At 29.5% G+C, this 21,069-nt stretch overlaps 3 protein-coding genes and 1 long non-coding RNA gene across 4 annotated transcripts; 1 reads left to right on the top strand and 3 right to left on the bottom strand.

Annotated features, from left to right (window-relative positions):
* Positions 1-557: 557 nt before the first annotated feature.
* Positions 558-3,058, bottom strand: LOC145310510 (uncharacterized). Its single transcript, XM_080150456.1, has 4 exons — positions 2,946-3,058; positions 2,594-2,681; positions 1,614-1,694; positions 558-1,204 (listed from the first exon to the last, which is right to left on the bottom strand). Exons 1-4 carry the CDS (start codon positions 3,056-3,058, stop codon positions 827-829), a joined length of 660 nt encoding a protein of 219 aa, XP_080006582.1. The 3' UTR covers positions 558-826.
* LOC145310505 (uncharacterized) lies at positions 2,505-7,937 on the bottom strand. The gene is made up of 4 exons (XM_080150453.1): positions 7,723-7,937; positions 7,112-7,271; positions 2,946-3,294; positions 2,505-2,681 (listed from the first exon to the last, which is right to left on the bottom strand). Exons 1-3 carry the CDS (start codon positions 7,837-7,839, stop codon positions 3,173-3,175), a joined length of 399 nt encoding a protein of 132 aa, XP_080006579.1. The 5' UTR covers positions 7,840-7,937; the 3' UTR covers positions 2,505-2,681; positions 2,946-3,172.
* On the top strand, positions 3,200-6,267 carry LOC145310503 (uncharacterized). Its single transcript, XM_080150451.1, has one exon. The coding sequence runs from the start codon at positions 3,553-3,555 to the stop codon at positions 6,034-6,036; it is 2,484 nt and encodes an 827-aa protein (XP_080006577.1). The 5' UTR covers positions 3,200-3,552; the 3' UTR covers positions 6,037-6,267.
* A 9,562-nt stretch (positions 7,938-17,499) lies between the features above and the next one.
* LOC145310502 (uncharacterized) lies at positions 17,500-20,116 on the bottom strand. Its single transcript, XR_013876565.1, has 4 exons — positions 19,376-20,116; positions 18,933-18,989; positions 18,240-18,279; positions 17,500-17,937 (listed from the first exon to the last, which is right to left on the bottom strand). It is a non-coding gene; the product is annotated as an uncharacterized LOC145310502 (long non-coding RNA).
* Positions 20,117-21,069: the final 953 nt, after the last annotated feature.

Genomic DNA, 21,069 nt, shown 5'->3' with positions numbered 1-21,069 from the left:
TCACCTCTTATAATATATGAGTAGATTGAATATGTATCTCTAAAGGTAAATTATTTTACCCCACACAAAATATCCTTAATATGATTATACAAGCGATTAATAACAATATTCTGAGACCATTTAGTATTTCATCGTTAAACGTTAATCTGTTTTCAACAGGCAATTAATAACATATTCTACAAAATTTTTACGGTGTTTAAAACGCTATCCTACAATTTGTACGGTTTTTAACAAACATACTTAATTATACTAGCTCCAAGCTAGACACTTTCACAATTTAAACTTCAACAAAGTACACTCAGAATAATATTTAATGTTAAAATTATAAGCAAAACTATTCCAAAATAATTCTTATTATTTCAGGGGTGACCACTATCAGACAAATGATAAGAACACTAATAACTCAACTAAGGTATATTTTGAAATAAACTATTGTTTGTTTATTAACACATAAATATACCCATTGAATTTTTAATTTATAAGCTTTAAACAACCATTGTATTGTTTACATAAATAAATATTTTTAAATATTGAGTAATGAACAGTAACAACAACTATAACAACTTATTAATTTATTAATTTTAGTTAGACATACATATTTTTAAAAAAAGAACATGTTTACAAAAAAGATACTAACAATCAACAATTATTAAAACTAAATTCTAAAGACAAATATGTTGAAAAGAAAAGCAAACATTAAGTTTAACAGTTTAGCAGATAAATTTACCTCATGGATTATGTTCAATAGATACCTTTATGTTCAATAGAAAAGCTATGTTCAATAGATTATGCCCAATAATAATCGCTTTAAATTCAAATATTAGGATTACAAAGGTTTTATGGCTTCTGGTCTATTTTCGCTCAAACATAAAAGAAATTCAGGATTAACGGTATCACCTGAACTTTTACACATATACAAATGGTTGTTGATTTTGGCTAAAGCAAGGGAGGGATCGAATGAATTATCGGATTGATCAATTAAAACGTTTGTTTCAGGAATAGGATGGTTTAAGTTAATTTCCTGAGTTGGTCGTTGCTGCCTCATAAGAGTACTCTGCCTTATTTTGAACTGCTCAACCTTGACCTCCGCTAATCGCTCTGCCTGAGTCTCCAGACGCACGTTCTTCTCGTCTTGACGTCTTTTCCGGTAAGCTCTAGATTTGTCTAAGATAAAGGCTAACATCCGGATCACTTCCAAACAAGTCTAAAACAAATAAAATTATTGAAAGTTTTTTTCTATTTCTTTTTTAAAAAAAGCTAAAGGATTTTTAACACAAAAGAAAAATAAAACACCTTTAGATGAAGGTGATAAAACAAAAACAAATTAAAAATTAATCTTACAAAAAATCAGGTGTTTAAAAGAAAACAAACAAAAAGCTACCTTAGTAAGTTGCTTTAAAAAACACACGAAATATGCCCTTAGTACAGGTATACAAGTGTACATATATTTTTCACAGGCGGGTGTATCCCTTAGTCCCGGACTTCTTATTATGAAAAAAAAGAAGAAAAACGGCCGTCACTTATTAGTAAAGTCAAAAAGTGTGAAAATATATTTAAAATGGATATTTGTAATAATCGTTTCGCTTTTTAAAAAAAGATCTAAAATGACTTACTGTAATACAAGCTAGAGTCAAAAGAACAAAAACAAGGGCAGATTGTTCTCCACAAGCATCATTCTTGGAATTTACCTTCTCCTAAAATAAAACTTATTAATAAATATATTAGATAATACATTAAAAAATATATATCATTTTTCATATATCTGCACAAATATATCTGCGCAAAGGATAAATATGATATATATATTTCGTAACCGATTTACATTAATATACATATTTTTATTTTTATATGTCTACATAAAGTACAGACATGGTATAATTATTTCATAAACAAATTGTCTACACATTCCCATAAACCTTGATATGGTAACAATTTTGTAGACAATTTAGTAACGGTTTTTCATTAGGTTTAGCGATTCTTGAAAATTCAAATCTCAGATAGTGCATCATGTTTTTACGATACTCACACAAACAATAAAGTGCGCGATAATTAAATTCTATCTTCCTATTTTTTCAAGTAAATAGCGTTTTTATGCTTAAAAACATCCCGACAGATTACAAAAAAGTAGTAGAAATTACATGTTAATGTAAATTAATAATTTTTTTGAAATTAAAATCCCAAAAAAAACGAACATCTAGGTATAAAATTTTCGGTTTTTCGAGTGAGCGCTACATTAATCGGAGCGCCGAATATCAAAGTTTAATTCATAGATACTACAACCCATTTTCAAGACACATAATATACATACATATATACATGTATATAAACATTTAAATATGATTCATTTTCATTAAACAAATTTCAAAGCTGTATTTAAGGCAATCTATTCGAATTTTAAACGTAATATTTAAGCTAAATTGACTTTAATTTTATGTACTATAAGTTCAATGTATATATACAAACATTGTTTTATTTTAGGTGAACTTGATATCATTAAATATAATTAAACAAGAACGACACACATACACACATACAAGTTTGTAAAAAGGTAACATTTAAATAGAAATAAAGAAACTAATCTTTTTTAACTTACCTGATAAGTTGCAAATGATGAATACACCGCATTTGTCAAGCGGTGGTTAAAGTTTAGGTTGTAGTGCTTGGTATCGTTCCAGTGATCACTAAAATTAAATTAATAAAATAAATTACTACCATATTATCAGTCTGATAAAGTAACATATCGTTCCAGTGATAACCGAATGAAATCAATAAATTATTATCAAACAGTCGAAATTTAAAATAGATAATTAAGAGACCATAGATAAAATTAAGGAAAAATTTAATTGTATTTTTTTTAAATATAATTAGATATTCAACATAAGTACTAAAAACAAATATGAACCTAAAAAAAAATGAAATGAGATGAATTTGTAATAAAACATTACCTTAAGCCTATGAATATAGCATTCAACTTTTCCACAGTTTGGTTTTGCACATTAAGCATACCGTTGTACGCTTCACACTTGCTGGCACAATCGTCAGCGTTACTGCACAGCATTTTTGTAACTAAAAATACTTCCACATTATATCTGAAAATAAAAAGCTCATCACTATGATTTTATTTAAAATAAAAACTAAAACAATTATATTATAGTGATACAAAATATAATATTTAGGTAGAATCAGAGCCATTCTCTATTTTGACAGAAGAAGGATCAGATTTGACAGCGTTAAAATTTCTTAGCTCCGTCGCAGGTACTTCCTTTTTGCGCTTATTCTTTTGCTGCGCTCGAACTAAAATATAAAAATAGTAACATAAAAATGTCAGTGATGAATTTACTACATCTATAGTAAAAATTAATTGAAATTCGCTCTGTTAATTATGCAATACAACTAGAAAATTGTTATGTGATATATACAAAAACAATAAAAATAATTATGGATCAATATTCACGCGCCTTTCTATTTACTGCGCTAAAAACGAAAATTACAAATATTATATACATCATATTAAAATTTTTAAGTGTATATTAATTTCAGAAAAGAATAACCATGGATACATCATTTGAAAAAACAAAGCTTTGGACCCTGGAGAATAAGAAATTTAATATAAACGGCAAGGTAAACGCCGCTCCTGACCAAGCAACAAACTTTGAACAATTTGAAATGCACAATCTAGAATCATCTATTAAAGGAACGCTGATTTTGACTTATAGACCACACATAGATGCTAACCGCAGTAGAGACTTTGAAAGACTTCAGTACAAGGAACTGGAGCAAAACGAAAACCTGATAAATAACTTCATAAACTTGTCTCAACGTCTCAACATTGATGATTGTATGAAAGGCGTGTACTGTAACATAAGAGATCACTTAACAAAACAAATGGAAAAAAAGAACTTCTTTGACTGCATAATTGTAGATATCAACATGTTTGACTATGGTTCAAAATCTTCAGACATACAAGGCCATTTTCCTTTGCACCCTAAAGAAAGCAGTGATAAAAATGCTGAAAATAAAAAACCTGATTATCGTGGTAACTTTCCCACAATGTCTCAATTAAGAAAGGTCGCAGTGATTATTCAAAATATTCACTTTGCCTGTGAAAAATACTTAATTGGGCGAAAGGAAATCCAAGTAGTCTATAACGAGGCACTGATGTGCAGTCGTTTCGACCTAAACCCATTTACTGTGAAAAGTGTAATACAATTAGAACATTATGTACAATTGTGTGATACAATTCTTATGCAATTAGTAGACGAGATAAAACAAATCGATCCTGAACTAGTAGAAAAAAACATGAATTTTGTGACTACTGAAGCTATATCCTCTGCTCTGTGCCTTTTTACCTCAGATTTGAAAAGATATTTAGAACCAGAATATTACAACAGACCTGGACTTCTGTATCTTCACGGAGCGTTACAATTTAGACATGGTTTCCAATACAAACAGAGTTTAAAAGCAATGCTTTTTACATATAGTCTGATTAAAAATAACGCTATAACCAGTTATTTGCATAGGTTAAGCGAAGATCCTGAAGTAAACCTAGCCAATTTTCCTAAAGAAAATATGAATGTAGCGTACGTTCAAAGCTACCAACGTTTTTTTGGGACAAGAGGATACGTGAGATGGCTATCTTCTTTATGCACAGCATACAAAGATAACGTAGGAAATAGGTTTCCCCTTCCTCCACCTGTAATAATAGCTTACAATGAAGAAAAATTGAAAAATTATCATTTATACAAACCTAGCACAAAACCTGTTTGGAATGATCCTATAGGTGATAGTGTTGAATCAGTTGCTCAAGTCATGGTAACCTACCCTCTCAAAATCAATGCTATCCACGTTTTTAAACCTAAACCTGAAACCAGCAAAAACCTTGCTCAAAAAGCAAAACCGTCAGGTCGTAAAAGATCACGAAACCTCTCTACAGATAAAGATCAAATTGAAATAATAGAATTGGATAAAGAGGATGGGCCACAAATATTGGAGCCTGAAAAGCAAAAAAGCGCTAATGTTGAGATTTTGAATATTTGTAACAAAATTTTAACTCAAACAAATGATTTAAAACCTCTGAGACAAGATATAACAAACCTTTCTGCTCAACTCAGCAAAACAAAAATAGACAGCAACACAGAAGAATTGAAGCAAGAATCTAGTTTACTAAGAGATAAAATAGATAAAATGACATCAGAAAACATATCAACTATGGAAAAGTGGAATAGTGAGAAATTAAATCTGTACAATGAAATAGAGAAACTAAAATCAGAAAACAAATCATTGACAAACGTTAATAAAACATTAACAGAACAGAACATAGTAAGATTGAATGTATCAAATGAAAATGACAATCTTAGTGAGCAATTACAAAATCTCTCTCAAATAATTGAAAACATTAAAACTATGTACGACATTAGAGAAACATCGCAAGTAATAAACGCGTTGTACAATGCAAAAAAACAATATGAAGAAATAATATCAAACCAATCTCAAGCAACTATAAACTCAGATTCTACACTAACAGAAAAACTAAACAAAATACATGCTACAAATGTGGAAATTACAGAAAAACTAAACAAATCTGTTGAAGAAACTGCTGATTTAAAAGACAAACTTAAGGATGCTAAAGAATTTATGTTGGTAATGTCAACCCAACTTCCAATATGCTACCCTAAAATAGATGAATCATTTATAGATGAACCAACATTGCATAGCCTGCGACATACTTGGCTGAAAAATGAATTTACTATTGCACAAGAAAGAAGCAACAAAAGTCTTCAATTCACCAAACAAATAATAGACTTCCTAAATACAGCATCAGACAACACAAACAATGAATTTAAAAATAAATCAGAAAAGGAACGTGCACAAATTATATCTAGCGCTATAATCCAAGTCCTCAAAGATAGCATAGTAATGGAAAATTTAAACAATGGTCAAGACTTTATAGAAGCTACCATAGCACACACCAACCTACTAACTTGGCCAACTCCAAATCAATCAAGTGCCCAAACAAACAAAAAAAAGAAAAATTAATACACTTGTATAGGTTGAATTGTTAACAAAAGAAAATTATTTTTGATATGTAGCACCCTAAAGTTATAGTAACAATAGAACTATGTCTTCAGCGCCGTATCAAAGTATGAATTCATTTTGATACAGATAAAAATAATTGTATACCATAATATTAAAGTCATGTTAATATAATGAAAACGATATATTTGTGCTGGATTCTTTCAATTATAATCCATTCACATTAGTATGGTTCAAAGACGTAAAATATGAATATAAATTTACATATTATATACATGACAGGTTTCTTTCACTTATAATCCTTTCATGTTAATTTTTAATTGAAAATCAGGTAAATATTAAATAATAATAAATCAGTATGTAAAATTGCTGAATTATTGTGTCGAAATAGCAATTCTTTCAATTATAATTGCTAATATTTAAAAATTGTTTGATTATAATAATCATTATATTTGTTGTATCAGAATCTATAGTAAATTCAAAGTCGTGTAATTATAAAAGACAAATTACGTATTATATACATGACGGATTCGTTCAATTATAATCCTTAAGTATCAGTTTATAATTTAAAATCGTGTAACTATTGAATAATAATGTGTTGTTGAATAACTTACTACTCTAATATATCAATTTAGCATTTCTTTCAATTATAATTGCTAATATTTAAAAAAAAAAATGTAATGTTATGTTAAAAAACTTGCTACTCTACTGTATCAAATTAGCATTTCCTTCAATTATAAATGCTAGTATTAAAAACTATAGTATATCAAACAAGTTGTGTAATTATAAAAAACAAGTTACGCATTATGTACATGACGGATTCATTCATTTATAATCCTTATATATCAGTTTATGATTTAAAATCGTGTAACTATTAAATAATAATGTGTTGTTGAATAACTTACTACTCTACTATATCAATTTAGCATTTCTTTCAATTATAAATGCTAATATTAAAAAATGCCTTCAAATATTATTATTTTAACTAGCTTAAATTGTTTAAATTGTTAAATTATATTATCATTCTAACAATAAACATAAAAAAGCGTTAGACTTTACTTTAATAAAAATTATTTACCTTTAATAAGTAGCGCAGCTGTAATGATTAGCCCATATGCTAACAGGGCAGCCACTATAGCATACAAAGAGGTCATACCAGAATCTCCTTCATCACTCTTAGTAGATAACCAATTTACCGCCACTCGTCCGCAAGATATATGGGTGGAGATGTTGAAATCCTTAACAAAATATTTTTATTTAAAATTCAAAAATAAAAGTTATATATTACAATGCCTAGAATCTTAATTGGTAAGGTAAAGGATAAATATGAATAATTGGTTGACAATTCCTATACTATAGATATAGATTATGTTTTAAATATGAATAATTGGTTGACAATTCCTATACTATAGATATAGATTATGTTTTAAATATGAATAATTGGTTGACAATTCCTATACCATAGATATAGATTATGTTTTAAAAATCTTACGCTACACGTATCGGTTATAAAAATCTATTAATAATAAAATGGTGTCAATTAAATATGTTTACTTAATAGTTTTTAACAATTTGCAATTTTGCATAGTCATACAAAAAATATCGCTCAAATTTCACGCTAAATTTAGTTTTAATAAATTGTTATTTCATTAAATTTAATAATATATAAAACTAAAATATTTTTTACACCTCAGGATTTAACAACAGATAAAAAAATAACCACGGATCGGAATCTAAACAAGAATCAGGGTCCATTCCTTGCACAATCAACTTATTTAAAGAGTCTTTTAATCGGTAAGCGTCCATTTTTCTGCAATAAAACACAAACGATTAAAAATAATTAATATGATTATAGTTCGAAACTATATTATTTCATTCTTTAATTTTCCAATTTATTTACTTACAGTACGTAACACAATTAAATAGAAACCCTTAAAAACCTATTCTACAAATTTGCAGTCCCCTAACTGATTACGAATTATCTTTAAATTTCTATTTTTAATTTTTTTAAAAAAAAAGGGGGGGGTGTAAAACTTGTTTACAAATTAAAACTCGTTTCCTAAAATATCATTAAAGGGTAAATAACAATCGTTAAATTAAAATTGAATTAAATTGTTCGTGTACAAAATATCTTTAAATTTTTTTTATCTTTTTCTATAACCTTATTATATGTCAGCACAATAACAGATATGGAAGAATATTTTCATAAGTCAAAAATGTCAACGCTCAAATATAAGATTAGATATATTGAATTAAATTGTTCGTGTACAAAATATCTTTAAATTTTTTTTATCTTTTTCCATAACCTTATTATATGTCAGCACAATAACAGATATGGAAGAATATTTTCATAAGTCAAAAATGTCAACGCTCAAATATAAGATTAGATATGGTCTTTTTGTTGTAGACATTTTAACGGTTTTATTATAAGTTTGGCGATAATCGGAAAATTTGAATTTCAAAAGTCGTCCAAGTTTTTACAACACGTTTACAAACAAGAACCTGCGCGTTTATTCTTTTCAAGATTTCCCAATTTTTGCCTAAAACGCAAATTTACACATAATAACGACTTTATTACAATAAAAGAATAAATGAAAATGCATATCAATGTGTATTAATTATGTTTTTAATCTAAGAAATCCAAAAGACACCAATTATTAGCCCCCTTAATTCCCCGTTTTTATGCGTTTTTATGCGCGCGCTATATTAAATAGAGCGCCTAAAATCAAGGTTATTTTTATATCTTATTTTTTACATATTCATTATTGTGTTTTGCATATTAAAATATAACTTGATTACATTTTTATATTTATTTTCAGACAAAAATGACAATGATGGCTATTTTCATTTTGGTATTTACAAACATCAATGTTCTAACAGGAAACGATGACAATGACGTTCAAAAAGATCTCGGTAAGAGTCATTTTTCACCAACAATAAACATTGAACACGTATTATCGGAAAGATCATTAATATCTGTAAAAGTAGCCGGTTTAGATGAAATTTTAAAAGTAATAATTCCAAATAGATCATTTTTTACCTCCATTTTAGCCTCTACTTCTAGTCCAAGAGCGTTAGAAACATGGAAAGAAATTGTAACCGAAGCTAAAAGAGTAAAACAAAGCTACGATGGTTTTTATGACCATACCACAACAAACTGCTATATCACAAATGTTCAGTCTGCTTTTATGTACCTAATCCAAGGCATAAATGACAACAAGGTTAAACGTAGTGTTAATTCTGGAGACACATCTAATGATGATTCAAATACTGATTCAAACGCAAATACAGGTTCAAACTCAGATTTAACAGATGAACAGTTACAAGTAGAACTCAATTATGCAATGGACTTAATAAAAAAACTAAAAACCAACGTTGCTAATGGCCAAGATATGAAACTACAAATAAATACATCAATCTACCACTCTATAAGAGTAAAATTCGCATGTTGGACTAATAAAGGTTTACGCAAACTATTTCAAATGGTTCAATTGGAACTTTACAAAATAGCCAATATGCCTTATTCACAAGAGCTACAAGAAAAACACAAATTTATAGCATTAAATGAACTAAGAAAATCTACCTTAGAGTTAGTAAGGATTTCTGTTAATGGAAAATTAATCTGGCCAGTTCAACCGGAAATTCCTACTGATCTTGATCCTTGTGATGAAGAAAATAATGAACCAGAACTATCCTATGAACAATTGAGAGAAACTGAAGAACAATTAGCAGTAAAATCTTTTTGTACATCTACACCTGCTATGTGTATAGGAAACACTCCTAGACAAACCATTAGAAAAACAATACTTCAATTTGGAGTAGCGGTGGATGATGCTATCCAACTAATGCAAGAAACCGATGAAGCTACTATATACAGAAAAGCCCTGGAATTAAATAAAAACCAACTATCAACATACACACTAACCCAAAAATTAAATTATGGAGAAAAGTTGAACATTGATTTTACAATACTATCGAACAAATTTAAAGGAGGATATTCTTCAGACGAAACGATGAAAAATTTACTGTATCCATTATTAAATGAACTAAAATTCTTAAATATAGTATATGCAACGGATTTAAAACATAAAAACAAACCTTTATCTTCATTGTTGTTTAATTGCGATAGCTTTAAGGACACAGATATATATGTGAATCATGGAAAAATATATTCTTACAGTAAAAACTACACAAACAAATATATTTACGAGCCAATGCCATTTTGTCATGACATTTGTAAAATTCTAGAAAGTAAAGCTTATATTGAACTAGAAGAAAGTAAAATTGGCATGATCACTAAAAGAAATGGTAACGAATATGGTTTTATTGAGGAAATAAAGGAAAACAAACCAATATGCGCTATGCAAAAATCACCTACAGACATGTGCATGTTTAATACTATCCCTTATGCTCAACAAATATCTATAATTAAAACTTATGTATACCATTGCATGAAAAAATCGGGTTGCAATTATTATTTAGAAGGGAAATTCATATCTGCTGGATTTATTTCAACTTCAGAATTCAAAACAAATTTTGAAACATCAGAAACCACTGTGGATAATTCTTTCTTCGAAGATGATAATGAGGTATTAATAAAAGGATTGGTATACTCTTTTATAACTGCTATAATATTTGGTTTTATTGCCTGTGTAAAAAGAGTTTTTAAAAGTTGCAAAAACCACGCAACCTCGTTTATGAATTGTTCTTGTTGTAGAAAACACGAAACCTCGCGTGTTAATAATAGAGCAGATTACACCTCTTCAAACAATCAGCAAGAAATGAACTTCTTGCAGCCTAAATTTAATCCTAACGCTGAATAATAAGTTTACTAATATTATTATTCCTATCCTATTTTAGTACCTCTTCTGTAAGTTACCTTTAATTACTATGAATGACTTCCATACTGCAAGTCCAAATAAGTTAATAATATTGACAACTTCCATACTGTAAGTTGATCTAAGATAATGCTGCTAAATTAACTTAGAATAATATTGTATTGAACGACTTCCGTACTGTAAGTTAACTGACAATATTACTATAAATGACTTCCATACTGCAAGTCTAAATAAGATAATAAAGTAATACAGGTGTTTGCCCATTTGCAATAACTTAGTAATTTTAATCTATAATTTAATAATATGGACAACTTCCATACTGCAAGTTGATCTAATATGATATAAAGTGTTTCTTCCTTACTGTAAGTAAACATTAAATGTTATAAATAATGAACAACTTCCATACTGTAAGTTGACCGGCATTATACTGTAAATGACGTATTTCTTCCTTACTGCAAGTAAACGTTAAATATTATTGTTAACTTTTCTTCTACAAGTTAACCTAAATCGTTAAATAAATAAAGTGTTTCTTCCTTACTGTAAGTAAACATTAAATGTTATAAATAATGAACAACTTCCATACTGTAAGTTGACCGGCATTGTGCTGTAAACGACGTATTTCTTCCTTACTGCAAGTAAACGTTAAATATTATTGTTAACTTTTCTTCTACAAGTTAACCTAAATCGTTATCGTATTTAGTAAAATAATTATTTACCCTGTACTTATACTATTCATGTAATTATTTTTGTAAGCAATGAAAAGTAAGCAAAACATTTTACATATTTTTATTATTTTTTATTGTTATTTTTTTTAAAAAAGTAAAAGTACATAAAATTTTTGTATTCAAGATATTATACATGTAAACTAATGATTAAAATTTATTTTTATGTTATTAATGTTAAATGTATTACATTCATTTTTGATTGTTAATCAGGAAGTGATCTTGGAACAATGAAGAACCTCGAAACGCCTGAAAAGAAAATTAATTGTAATTGCTATGTAATAATATTCTTGCAATCTTTACATCGTCCTTCTTGAGAGGGGGAGGAATGTTGCAAATATTCTGCAACATTGTAAAAATGTCTGGCGCTTCACGCCGCTCCGACCAGAACAAGAACCATGAAAGGATTGCAAGGCAGTGTGTTTTGAAATGTGAAATTGTCTATACTTCAATGTTGTTAAGAAGAATAAAGGCTTGAATACAAAGTTTTCTTGAGTTATATGAAATGTTTAAATATATCAAACAATCCAAGTTGGAGACCTTACTACTTAGAGAAGCAAGCATGGTTTCATTACACAAATCTTTATACCCTGCTGACCTTTCGATATCAGACACAAGGTCGCCAGAAGCCACATTGATAGCTATGGTGGCCTCTAGTTTCTCAATTCTTTCAATTAGCGTCTTCTGGTTATTAGATAACCCGAAAACAAACTTAGACAAATCATTCATCTTAGATTCTAGTTCAATAAACCAATTGGTTATTGGAGCTATGATTTTAGCCTTTTCACTAGGCTTCCCACTATTACATTGACTTAGCTTATCAAGTTCTTCCCTAATTTTTCCCGTTGTCTCAGTTATTTTAGAGAAGTGGTCAAAAGTAAAATTATTCCAATCTGCAGGGGTAGTGGAATTTTCTCGCTGCCCTTCAAGGGAGGAATTAGAGTTAGGGGTAATGTTATTAGTCATAATCACTAAGAATAAAATTAGTTACCTTCACTAATATATTAAACTAAGGATGAATATCACAAATATCAATACTTTTAAATAAACACAAAAAAAAACTTATCTTAAATTTTTCACTAGTGGAGCAGATTCGATGTGTGTTGGGCGGTCAAACTTGATGAGTCAGCTGTAGAATTAATTACAATTTTATTTGTACTGGTTATCAGGCGGTCAAAACTAGATAATCTAGTCGGTGAAGAGTTATAAGTTGGGGTAGGGGAGGAGAGTGGTTAGGACAACCTTTCACCTCAAGCTCAACTGAATATTTTTTTATTGAAAACCAAATACAATAACAAAGCTTGAAACAGGTTTTTTATTAGTATCCAATTAACTTAAGATGGCCCCTCTCTCGCCCACCTTTAATTACAAATTTGTAAATAATAATGACGCAATATTTCTTTATAAACAGTCTGATAAAAGTGTAAACTAATTCTCCAAAGTGGGTTATTTATTGTCCAACACAATTAAAAAGGATATTATTTTAAATAACCTATGAGATTCAACCCTTTGTAGAAAGTGAGGTATTTTTTTGTCATAATACGAATTTAAAATAGGTCTTTATTACCTAATTACTAGGTTATAAAAAAACTAATTGGCAATTTTATATCATAAAATAAATCCTTAACAGTAAGTAAATTGTTTCAACTATATATGACAAGTTAAATATCCCTACAAACATTATAAGAAACAAAAACGTTCAGATTTTCCCTGTTTTTTTCCTTTTCCCTCCCAAAATACCATAAAATTAATGCTTTATTCCTGGATATTTTTGTTAATAGGACGTTTTTGGTTGATCAGTGTAGTGAAATGTGCTTAGAAAATGTTAAGAATTGATAATCAGATGAGAAATTTTTACGTTCACACTCCCTTTAAATGACTTTTTGTATTTTATTTTGCTCTGTTACAATTTCTGAACAATCAAACTTGTTATCAATGCTTGTTATTTTTTTTTTTGATTCTACTCCTATTCAATGGGGAAAATGTTTATCTCAAAAAACGCCCATCTCAGAAAACCCCTATCTCAAAAAACGCCTTTTTAAAAAAATGCCTACTACATTTTTAAAAATAAAGCCTTATTTATAACTAGTATTCAATAGAATAATAAAATACTCTCTTATTTAAAACAAAAATAAACATTTACCAAATCAACCAGTTAATAAACTATGTACATAGATGCATAAAATGGTAAAAATATTTCTCACATTAAATAATGATTTTTCAGACATAGCTAAAAAATGAAATGATTTGAATGGCATGTGCGAGTTTTTTTGGTGCCATCATTGTATCTAATACAAAATTAGGTTTTTTGAAAGAAAAAAATTATTTTATAGAGAATTCTTACCTACTATTTTATCCTATTCTATAAAATAAGATCTTATTGGGCACAAAACCAAGTTCTCCATTTTAAGGAAGCTTTCCATGGGTTCTGCGATAGTTTTAGGCTATTTTTATTTAAACTTATATTATGTTGATTGACACTTAAATGGGATATGGGGATACTACTCGCATTAAATTGTACTTTTCCAACTTTTTGTTCAATTTAGGGAAAATAGACCTACCAAGGATTACTCATGCAAAATTCCAGATCAAAATTCGAATTCTAAGTGCCATTTGCTCACTGATTACGAGATGGTTGCATTAAAAAACCCCCCCTTATTTCTGCAAATGTTTATTTACCTACTTTAAATTTTTAATTATTTCTAATTTTCTTATTTTATATCTTCTTTTTAGAGTTCTGTTACTTATAAAAAAAAATTTATATTTATTTTCAGATTGAATATAAAATGAATTGAGACACAAAATTATGAAACTGAATTTAATAGAAACAGATAAGAAAACGTAGATAAGTTTTAATTGAGCAAATCAAAAACAATTCTTTTTTTTTATTTAAAATAAGAATAGTTTTCATCAAAGTGCATAGTCAAACTCAGAACCCACTCTTCTATGAGGGGGGTTATCTTTCGTATGTTTGTGTTTTATTTAGTTCAGATTAGGTTAGGTTATATAGCATAAGAGTAGGACCACAGGGTAATAAAGTAATAAGTAATAAAGAAAAACAAATACTCACAACCCACTGTTTTCAACTTATTTTCAAAAAATAGGAAGGGTTTACTTATGCTCTCCAGATAAAGTTAGATTAATATTATTGGTTGAACCCCCCCCCTCCTTCCCCTCCTTTAACCACAGTAAAGCAAAGACAAAGAATTATTATTTTCTTTTCTACTGAGGAATAATGTGAAATATTATTAATTTCAGGTGTAAAAACAATTAGGAATCCATCATGAACAAGTGTCATATCTGCTGCAAGGAATTCTCTACTAATGGTAATTTGACAGTACACATAAGAATTCATACAGGTGAGAAGCCATACTCATGTAATACATGTGAAAAAAAATTCTATACAATTAGTGATCTGAAAAGACATAAGAGGATCCATACAGGTGAGAAACCATTCAAATGTGATACATGTAAAAAGGCATTTACCGTCAGGAGTTCCTTAACAACACACAGAAGAAACAATAAATGTGAGAAGCCATTTTCTTGTGATACATGTGAAAAGGCTTTCTCACAAAAAAGTCATTTAATTGTACATAAGAAGATCCATACTGGTGAGATGCCATACTCTTGTGAATTATGCCAGAAATCTTATTACAAAAGTTCTAGTATGTCAAACCATAAGAAATCAGCTGGACATCTGAAAAAGTTAGAAACTATTACAAATACAGTCACACCTTCGCCTTCTGCTTCAACCAGTTTTGTTGATTGTGGTGAAGCTGATATTAAACTAGAAATAAAAGAAGAAGAAACTCCTGATGAGGATCCTCTCTTTATAAAGCTGGAGGCTTAGAGTGTGGAAGAAATTATAAAAGAGGAAATAAAGGAGAAAGAAGGAATTAAGTGTGAAGAATTTGTTTAAGTAGATAAAATAAAAATGCTTTATAAATGAAAGACCCCAAGTTGCATATTTGTTGCAAATGTATTTTTACAATTGCTTTGTTTTATATTAATGTTTTTATTTAAGATTTAGTAATATGTATAAATGAAATTATATCTCCATAAACAATTTTAAAGACAAATTTAAGATGCTAAAAAAATGTTATTTGTAAATAGGGAGAATCTTATATACATTGTTTGCTTTATTATATAAACATAAATCTGCGTTGCGTTGCGGGGCTGCCCTGTACATACCCAATTTACCCTAACCTAAGTTTAAGGAATACTAATTGATATAGTATTGTAAAATGGAGGAATAGGTTGCGTTAAAAAACAGGTTGTGAGTTTTAAGTTTAAAACAGTAGTAGAAGAATAAAAATTAATGTTAACTTAAAAAAAAAATTTTTTTGTCTATGGTTCTTTTTAATAAGAAATACACATGTTTAGTGAATATTATCGTACTACTACTATTTTTAAACCTTAAAACTCACACACGGAATTTTAGTGCAACCTACTCCTCCCTTTATAATATTTCAACTAAACGTGTAGATACTGTTTCTGTTTATACATTTTTTCTGTCCTTGAGTGCAAAAAGTTTGTCTACCCTCTTTAATCTTTTAATATTTCTCATTTTCTTATATTTAAGGGGGGGGGGGAAGTTCTGCCACTTTCGCGTAAACAGTGTGCAGTGGACTAGGTATTGATTTTAGATTATAGGTTATTTAGGATAAAAGTTTACTTTTGGGTATTAGTTCACGTATATTTAATCATTTTTTGAATAGGTCTCCAGGTTCAGGTGCTGCAGGCTGGAAGGTCGTTTCTGGACAGGTAAAAAAATTAAAAATTTTTTGTTTGAAGAGTTAGAGAGCAACTTATAAAACAAAATATGCTTCTTTTTGAATGTTATTAACATATCTGCAGAAAAAATTAAATTCGGCCTCCAGGTTCAGGTGCTGCAGGCCTCCAGGTACACTCTGGACAGGTAAAAATTAAGTTTTCTTATTTGAAGAGTTAGAGGTACACTTATTTAACCAAATATGCATCTTTATGGATGTTATCATCATTTTTGCAGAAAAATTTAAAATCGGCCTCCAGGTTCAGGTACTGCAGGCCTCCAGGTACACTCTGGACAGGTAAAAATTAAAATTTCTTATTTGAAGAGTTTGATGTACACTTATTTAACCAAATATGCATCTTTTTGGATGTTATTACCATAATTGAAGAAAAAATGACAATTGGCCTCCAGGTTCAGGTGCTGCAGGCCTCCAGGTACACTCTGGACAGGTAAAAATCAAAATTTCTTATTTGAAGAGTTAGAGGTACACTTATAAAACAAAATATGCATCTTTTTGGATGTTTTTACCATATTTGAAGGTAAATTGACAATTGGCCTCCAGGTTCAGGTGCTGCAGGCCTCCAGGTACATTCTGGACAGGTAAAAATTTTAAAAAAATTATTTAAAGAGTTAGAGGTAAACTTATTAAACCAAATATGCGTATTTTTGGATGTTATTATCATATTTGAAGGTAAATTGATATTCGGCCTCCAGGTACAGGTGCTGCAGGCCTCCAGATCCATTCTAGACAGGTAAAAATTTAAAAAAATTATTTAAAGGGTTACAGGTACACTTATAAAACCAAATATGCATCTTTTTTGGATGTTATTATCATATTTACAGAAAAAAATTCAAATTGGACTCTAGTTTCTGGTGCTGCATGCCTCCAGGTACACTCTGGACAGGTAAAAATTAAAATTTCTTATTTGAAGAGTTAGAGGTACACTTATTAATCCAAATATGCGTGTTTTTGGATGTTATTATCATATTTGAAGATAAATTGACAATCAGCCTCCAGGTTCAGGTACTGGAGGCCTCCAGGTCAACTCTGGACAGGCAGATAAAATATTTTTTAATACTTTTTAATTTGGAAACCTTACCTGGATCCTGTTGACTGCTGGTTGTTGGAAGCCAGTTAAAAAATCCTAAATGGTTATTTTTGAATTTATAGGAATGGTTTCTAAAAAGAAAATGGCTAAATTATAATAATTTAGTATAATATAGCATTTAAGGCTTCAGACAGGCTGTAGGCGGCCTCCAAGAGCCTGCTGGACAGGTAAATCAAATGTGTAATCTTTTATTTAAAAGAAAGGTATACTATGTAGAAATAGAAAAGAAACTTTATATAAAAAATTAGAGCATAAAATTTGCAATGTTATCCTAAATAATATTCACATAACTTTCGTCATTTACTTATTTCCAGTGAACAATAAATTTTTCTTCATTTTAGAACTCTGAAAAAAATATTTTACAGATCAAATTATCTTTTTTAAAATATGTACAACTTACATTATCAAAAAGAAATACATTATTTAATAAAATACTGATTTTCTTCATGCAGTGTTAAGTGGGCCTAAAAATATTTCAATGATATAATGTTGCGTCTGCAATACATTCAAAGGAATTGAAAAGGATAAACTAAAAAATCTATTGCATCAACTTCACAGATTGACTGGAAATCATTTTTTTTATACTTGAAGCCTAAATAAATCTGATAAAAATGGCCAATATTAGACACACAGACAAACATATATCTTACTACTTAAGGAGATAGTTATTAGACAACACAATATTATCTAGTTATTCAGATGTTCTTAAAAAATCAGCCTCCCTTCCTTTGAATACATACCAACTAGTTCAACATAAAAGTTTTACCTGTCTTCCAAAAGTCTTGTTACAACCATATATCTCACATCTAATAATAATAAAACAAGGATGACAACATCCATAAAAGTGAAGCTCTGATTTGGAAGGACAAACGAACATTAACACATGTTGAGTGTCAGAACTGAATATTAATGCATAGGTCTCTACAAAATTGTAATTAAATTTGTTGAAAACTGATTAATTACATGTTACTGCTTAAGTACATACTGACGTTTTTTAGGACTTGATTATAGAGATTCTTTGTTTATAACACTATACCTAGTGATAGGAATCAGTATTAAAAAAATCAGATGAATAAGATAATTTTAACATTCAAAATTTGTTGTCAAAAAAATATAAAAAAAAACAGCTTGTTTTAAATGGTTGTACGGATTTCTTGTAACAATTATAGAGTTGCTGCGCTTTCTAAGTCGTACCTAACTGTTATAGAAATCAGCATGCAAAGTTTGAAATTGATAGAGCAATTTTAACCTGTTTGAATGAACGAAAAGAGCTAACTGTAACGGACAGACCATCCCTAATTACAGAAAAGCTTTGCTTTTACAAATTACCAGTGTATTTCTCCTGAATTTGAAAATTTTAGGGTGATTATTGGATTTTAAAGAGATCCTCTCAAACGTGCAAAGCAATCTGTCAAACTTATACTTCCAACTTAAAAATATATGAAAGAAAATTAAGTACCTGTACACAACTATATTCTTTACTGGAGTATAAACATGGCCTCTTCTTTTCTTTCTCCTAAGACAAACAAAAAATATTTTTGAGATCTTTTTAGAATATATTAAAACAAAATCACATTTTCCTTTGAAGTCTTTAGACGTCATGACATTGTTGATAGACCAACAGACCAAGAAAATGCTTATTGGCATAGGGAATTTCCAACTAAAAAAAAGTAAGCATATTATCTTGAGTACCTAGTTGCCAAGAAATTTACATTTATTCCATAATATTTCTTACAAATGCACAGACAAACAGTCGGCCATTTAGAATATCAGAGGAACTTTTAACAAATATAGAATATAAAAACAAATACAATTTTTGCCAGAAAGTGTCAGGAATTCCTGCCTTTTTCTTTAGACGTGGATTGAATATACAATCTAAGAATTTCTTTATATTTTACTAACCTGGATGGAGAATCTGTAGCTCTGAATGACATCTGGATAAAATTAACCTCTCTCAGTAGTAATTTTAAAATTATTTCACTAGCATCTATACTTTATAATCTGAATCCTATTGAAATTGCATTCCCCATTCTGAGTATCTGTAATATTATATTTTAGACAGAATTATATTTTGCATATGTGTGGAAAACCATACATAAACAAAAAGTAATAAATACAGATCTATCTAGCTGGCTCCTGGAGGCCACCTTGACCCTATCTGGAGCACAACTCAAACCTTTCATCTAAATAAAACAAATTATAAAATTGATTTTTTAAACCTGTCCAGCAGGCTCCTGGAGGCTAACTAGAGCCTGCCTGGAACAAAAATAGAAGACTTAATAAATTTTGTCATATTATTATATTTTAATAATTTTCTATTTAGAAACCTTTCCTCTAATATCAAATATTACCTTTATTGGAATTTACCTTGCCAGCGGCCACAAGCAGTCACCAGTGGTCACCAGGATCCAGGTAAGGTGTCCAAATCAAAAAGTATCAAAAAATATTATAACTGCCTGTCCAGAGTGTACCTGAAGGCCTGCAGCACCTGAACCTGGAGGCCGATTGTCAATTTACCTTCAAATATGGTAATAACATCCAATAAGTTGCATATTTGGTTTAATAAGTGTATCTCTAACTCTTTAAATAAGAAATTTAAATTTTTACCTGTCCAGAGTGTACCTGGAGGCCTGCAGCACCTAAACCTGGAGGCCGATTGTCAATTTACCTTCAAATATGGTAATAACATTTAAAAAGATGCATATTTTGTTTCATAAGTGTACCTCTAACTCTTCAAATACGAAATTTTAATTTCTACCTGTCCAGAGTGTACCTGGAGGCCTGCAGCACCTGAACCTGGAGGCCGATTGTCATTTTTTCTTCAAATATGGTAATAACATCCAAAAAGATGCATATTTGGTTAAATAAGTGTACATCAAACTCTTCAAATAAGAAATTTTAATTTTTACCTGTCCAGAGTGTACCTGGAGGCCTGCAGCACCTGAACCTGGAGGCCGATTTTAAATTTTTCTGCAAATATGATGATAACATCCATAAAGATGCATATTTGGTTAAATAAGTGTACCTCTAACTCTTCAAATAAGAAAACTTAATTTTTACCTGTCCAGAGTGTACCTGGAGGCCTGCAGCACCTGAACCTGGAGGCCGATTGTCATTTTTTCTTCTAATATGGTAATAACATTCAAAAAGATGCATATTTGGTTTAATAAGTGTACCTCTAACTCTTCAAATATTTTTTTTTTATTTTTACCTGTCCAGAGTGTACCTGGAGGCCTGCAGCACCTGAACCTGGAGGCCGAATTAAATTTTTTCTGCAGATATGTTAATAACATTCAAAAAGAAGCATATTTTGTTTTATAAGTTGCTCTCTAACTCTTCAAACAAAAATTTTTTATTTTTTTACCTGTCCAGAAACGACCTTCCAGCCTGCAGCACCTGAACCTGGAGACCTATTCAAAAAATGATTAAATATACGTGAACTAATACCCAAAAGTAAACTTTTATCCTAAATAACCTATAATCTAAAATCAATACCTAGTCCACTGCACACTGTTTACGCGAAAGTGGCAGAACTTCCCCCCCCCCTTAGTCGAATCTTATTATCAGAATTGTGTAACTTGTAAAATCATTATTAT

Source organism: Acartia tonsa, unplaced genomic scaffold, assembly GCF_053477335.1.
Source record: "Acartia tonsa isolate MP-2025a unplaced genomic scaffold, ASM5347733v1 sca2, whole genome shotgun sequence".
NCBI classification, from domain to species: domain Eukaryota; kingdom Metazoa; phylum Arthropoda; class Copepoda; order Calanoida; family Acartiidae; genus Acartia; species Acartia tonsa.
The sequence above is the reverse complement of the archived record's forward strand: the minus strand, read 5'-3'. Positions and strand labels throughout refer to the sequence as shown.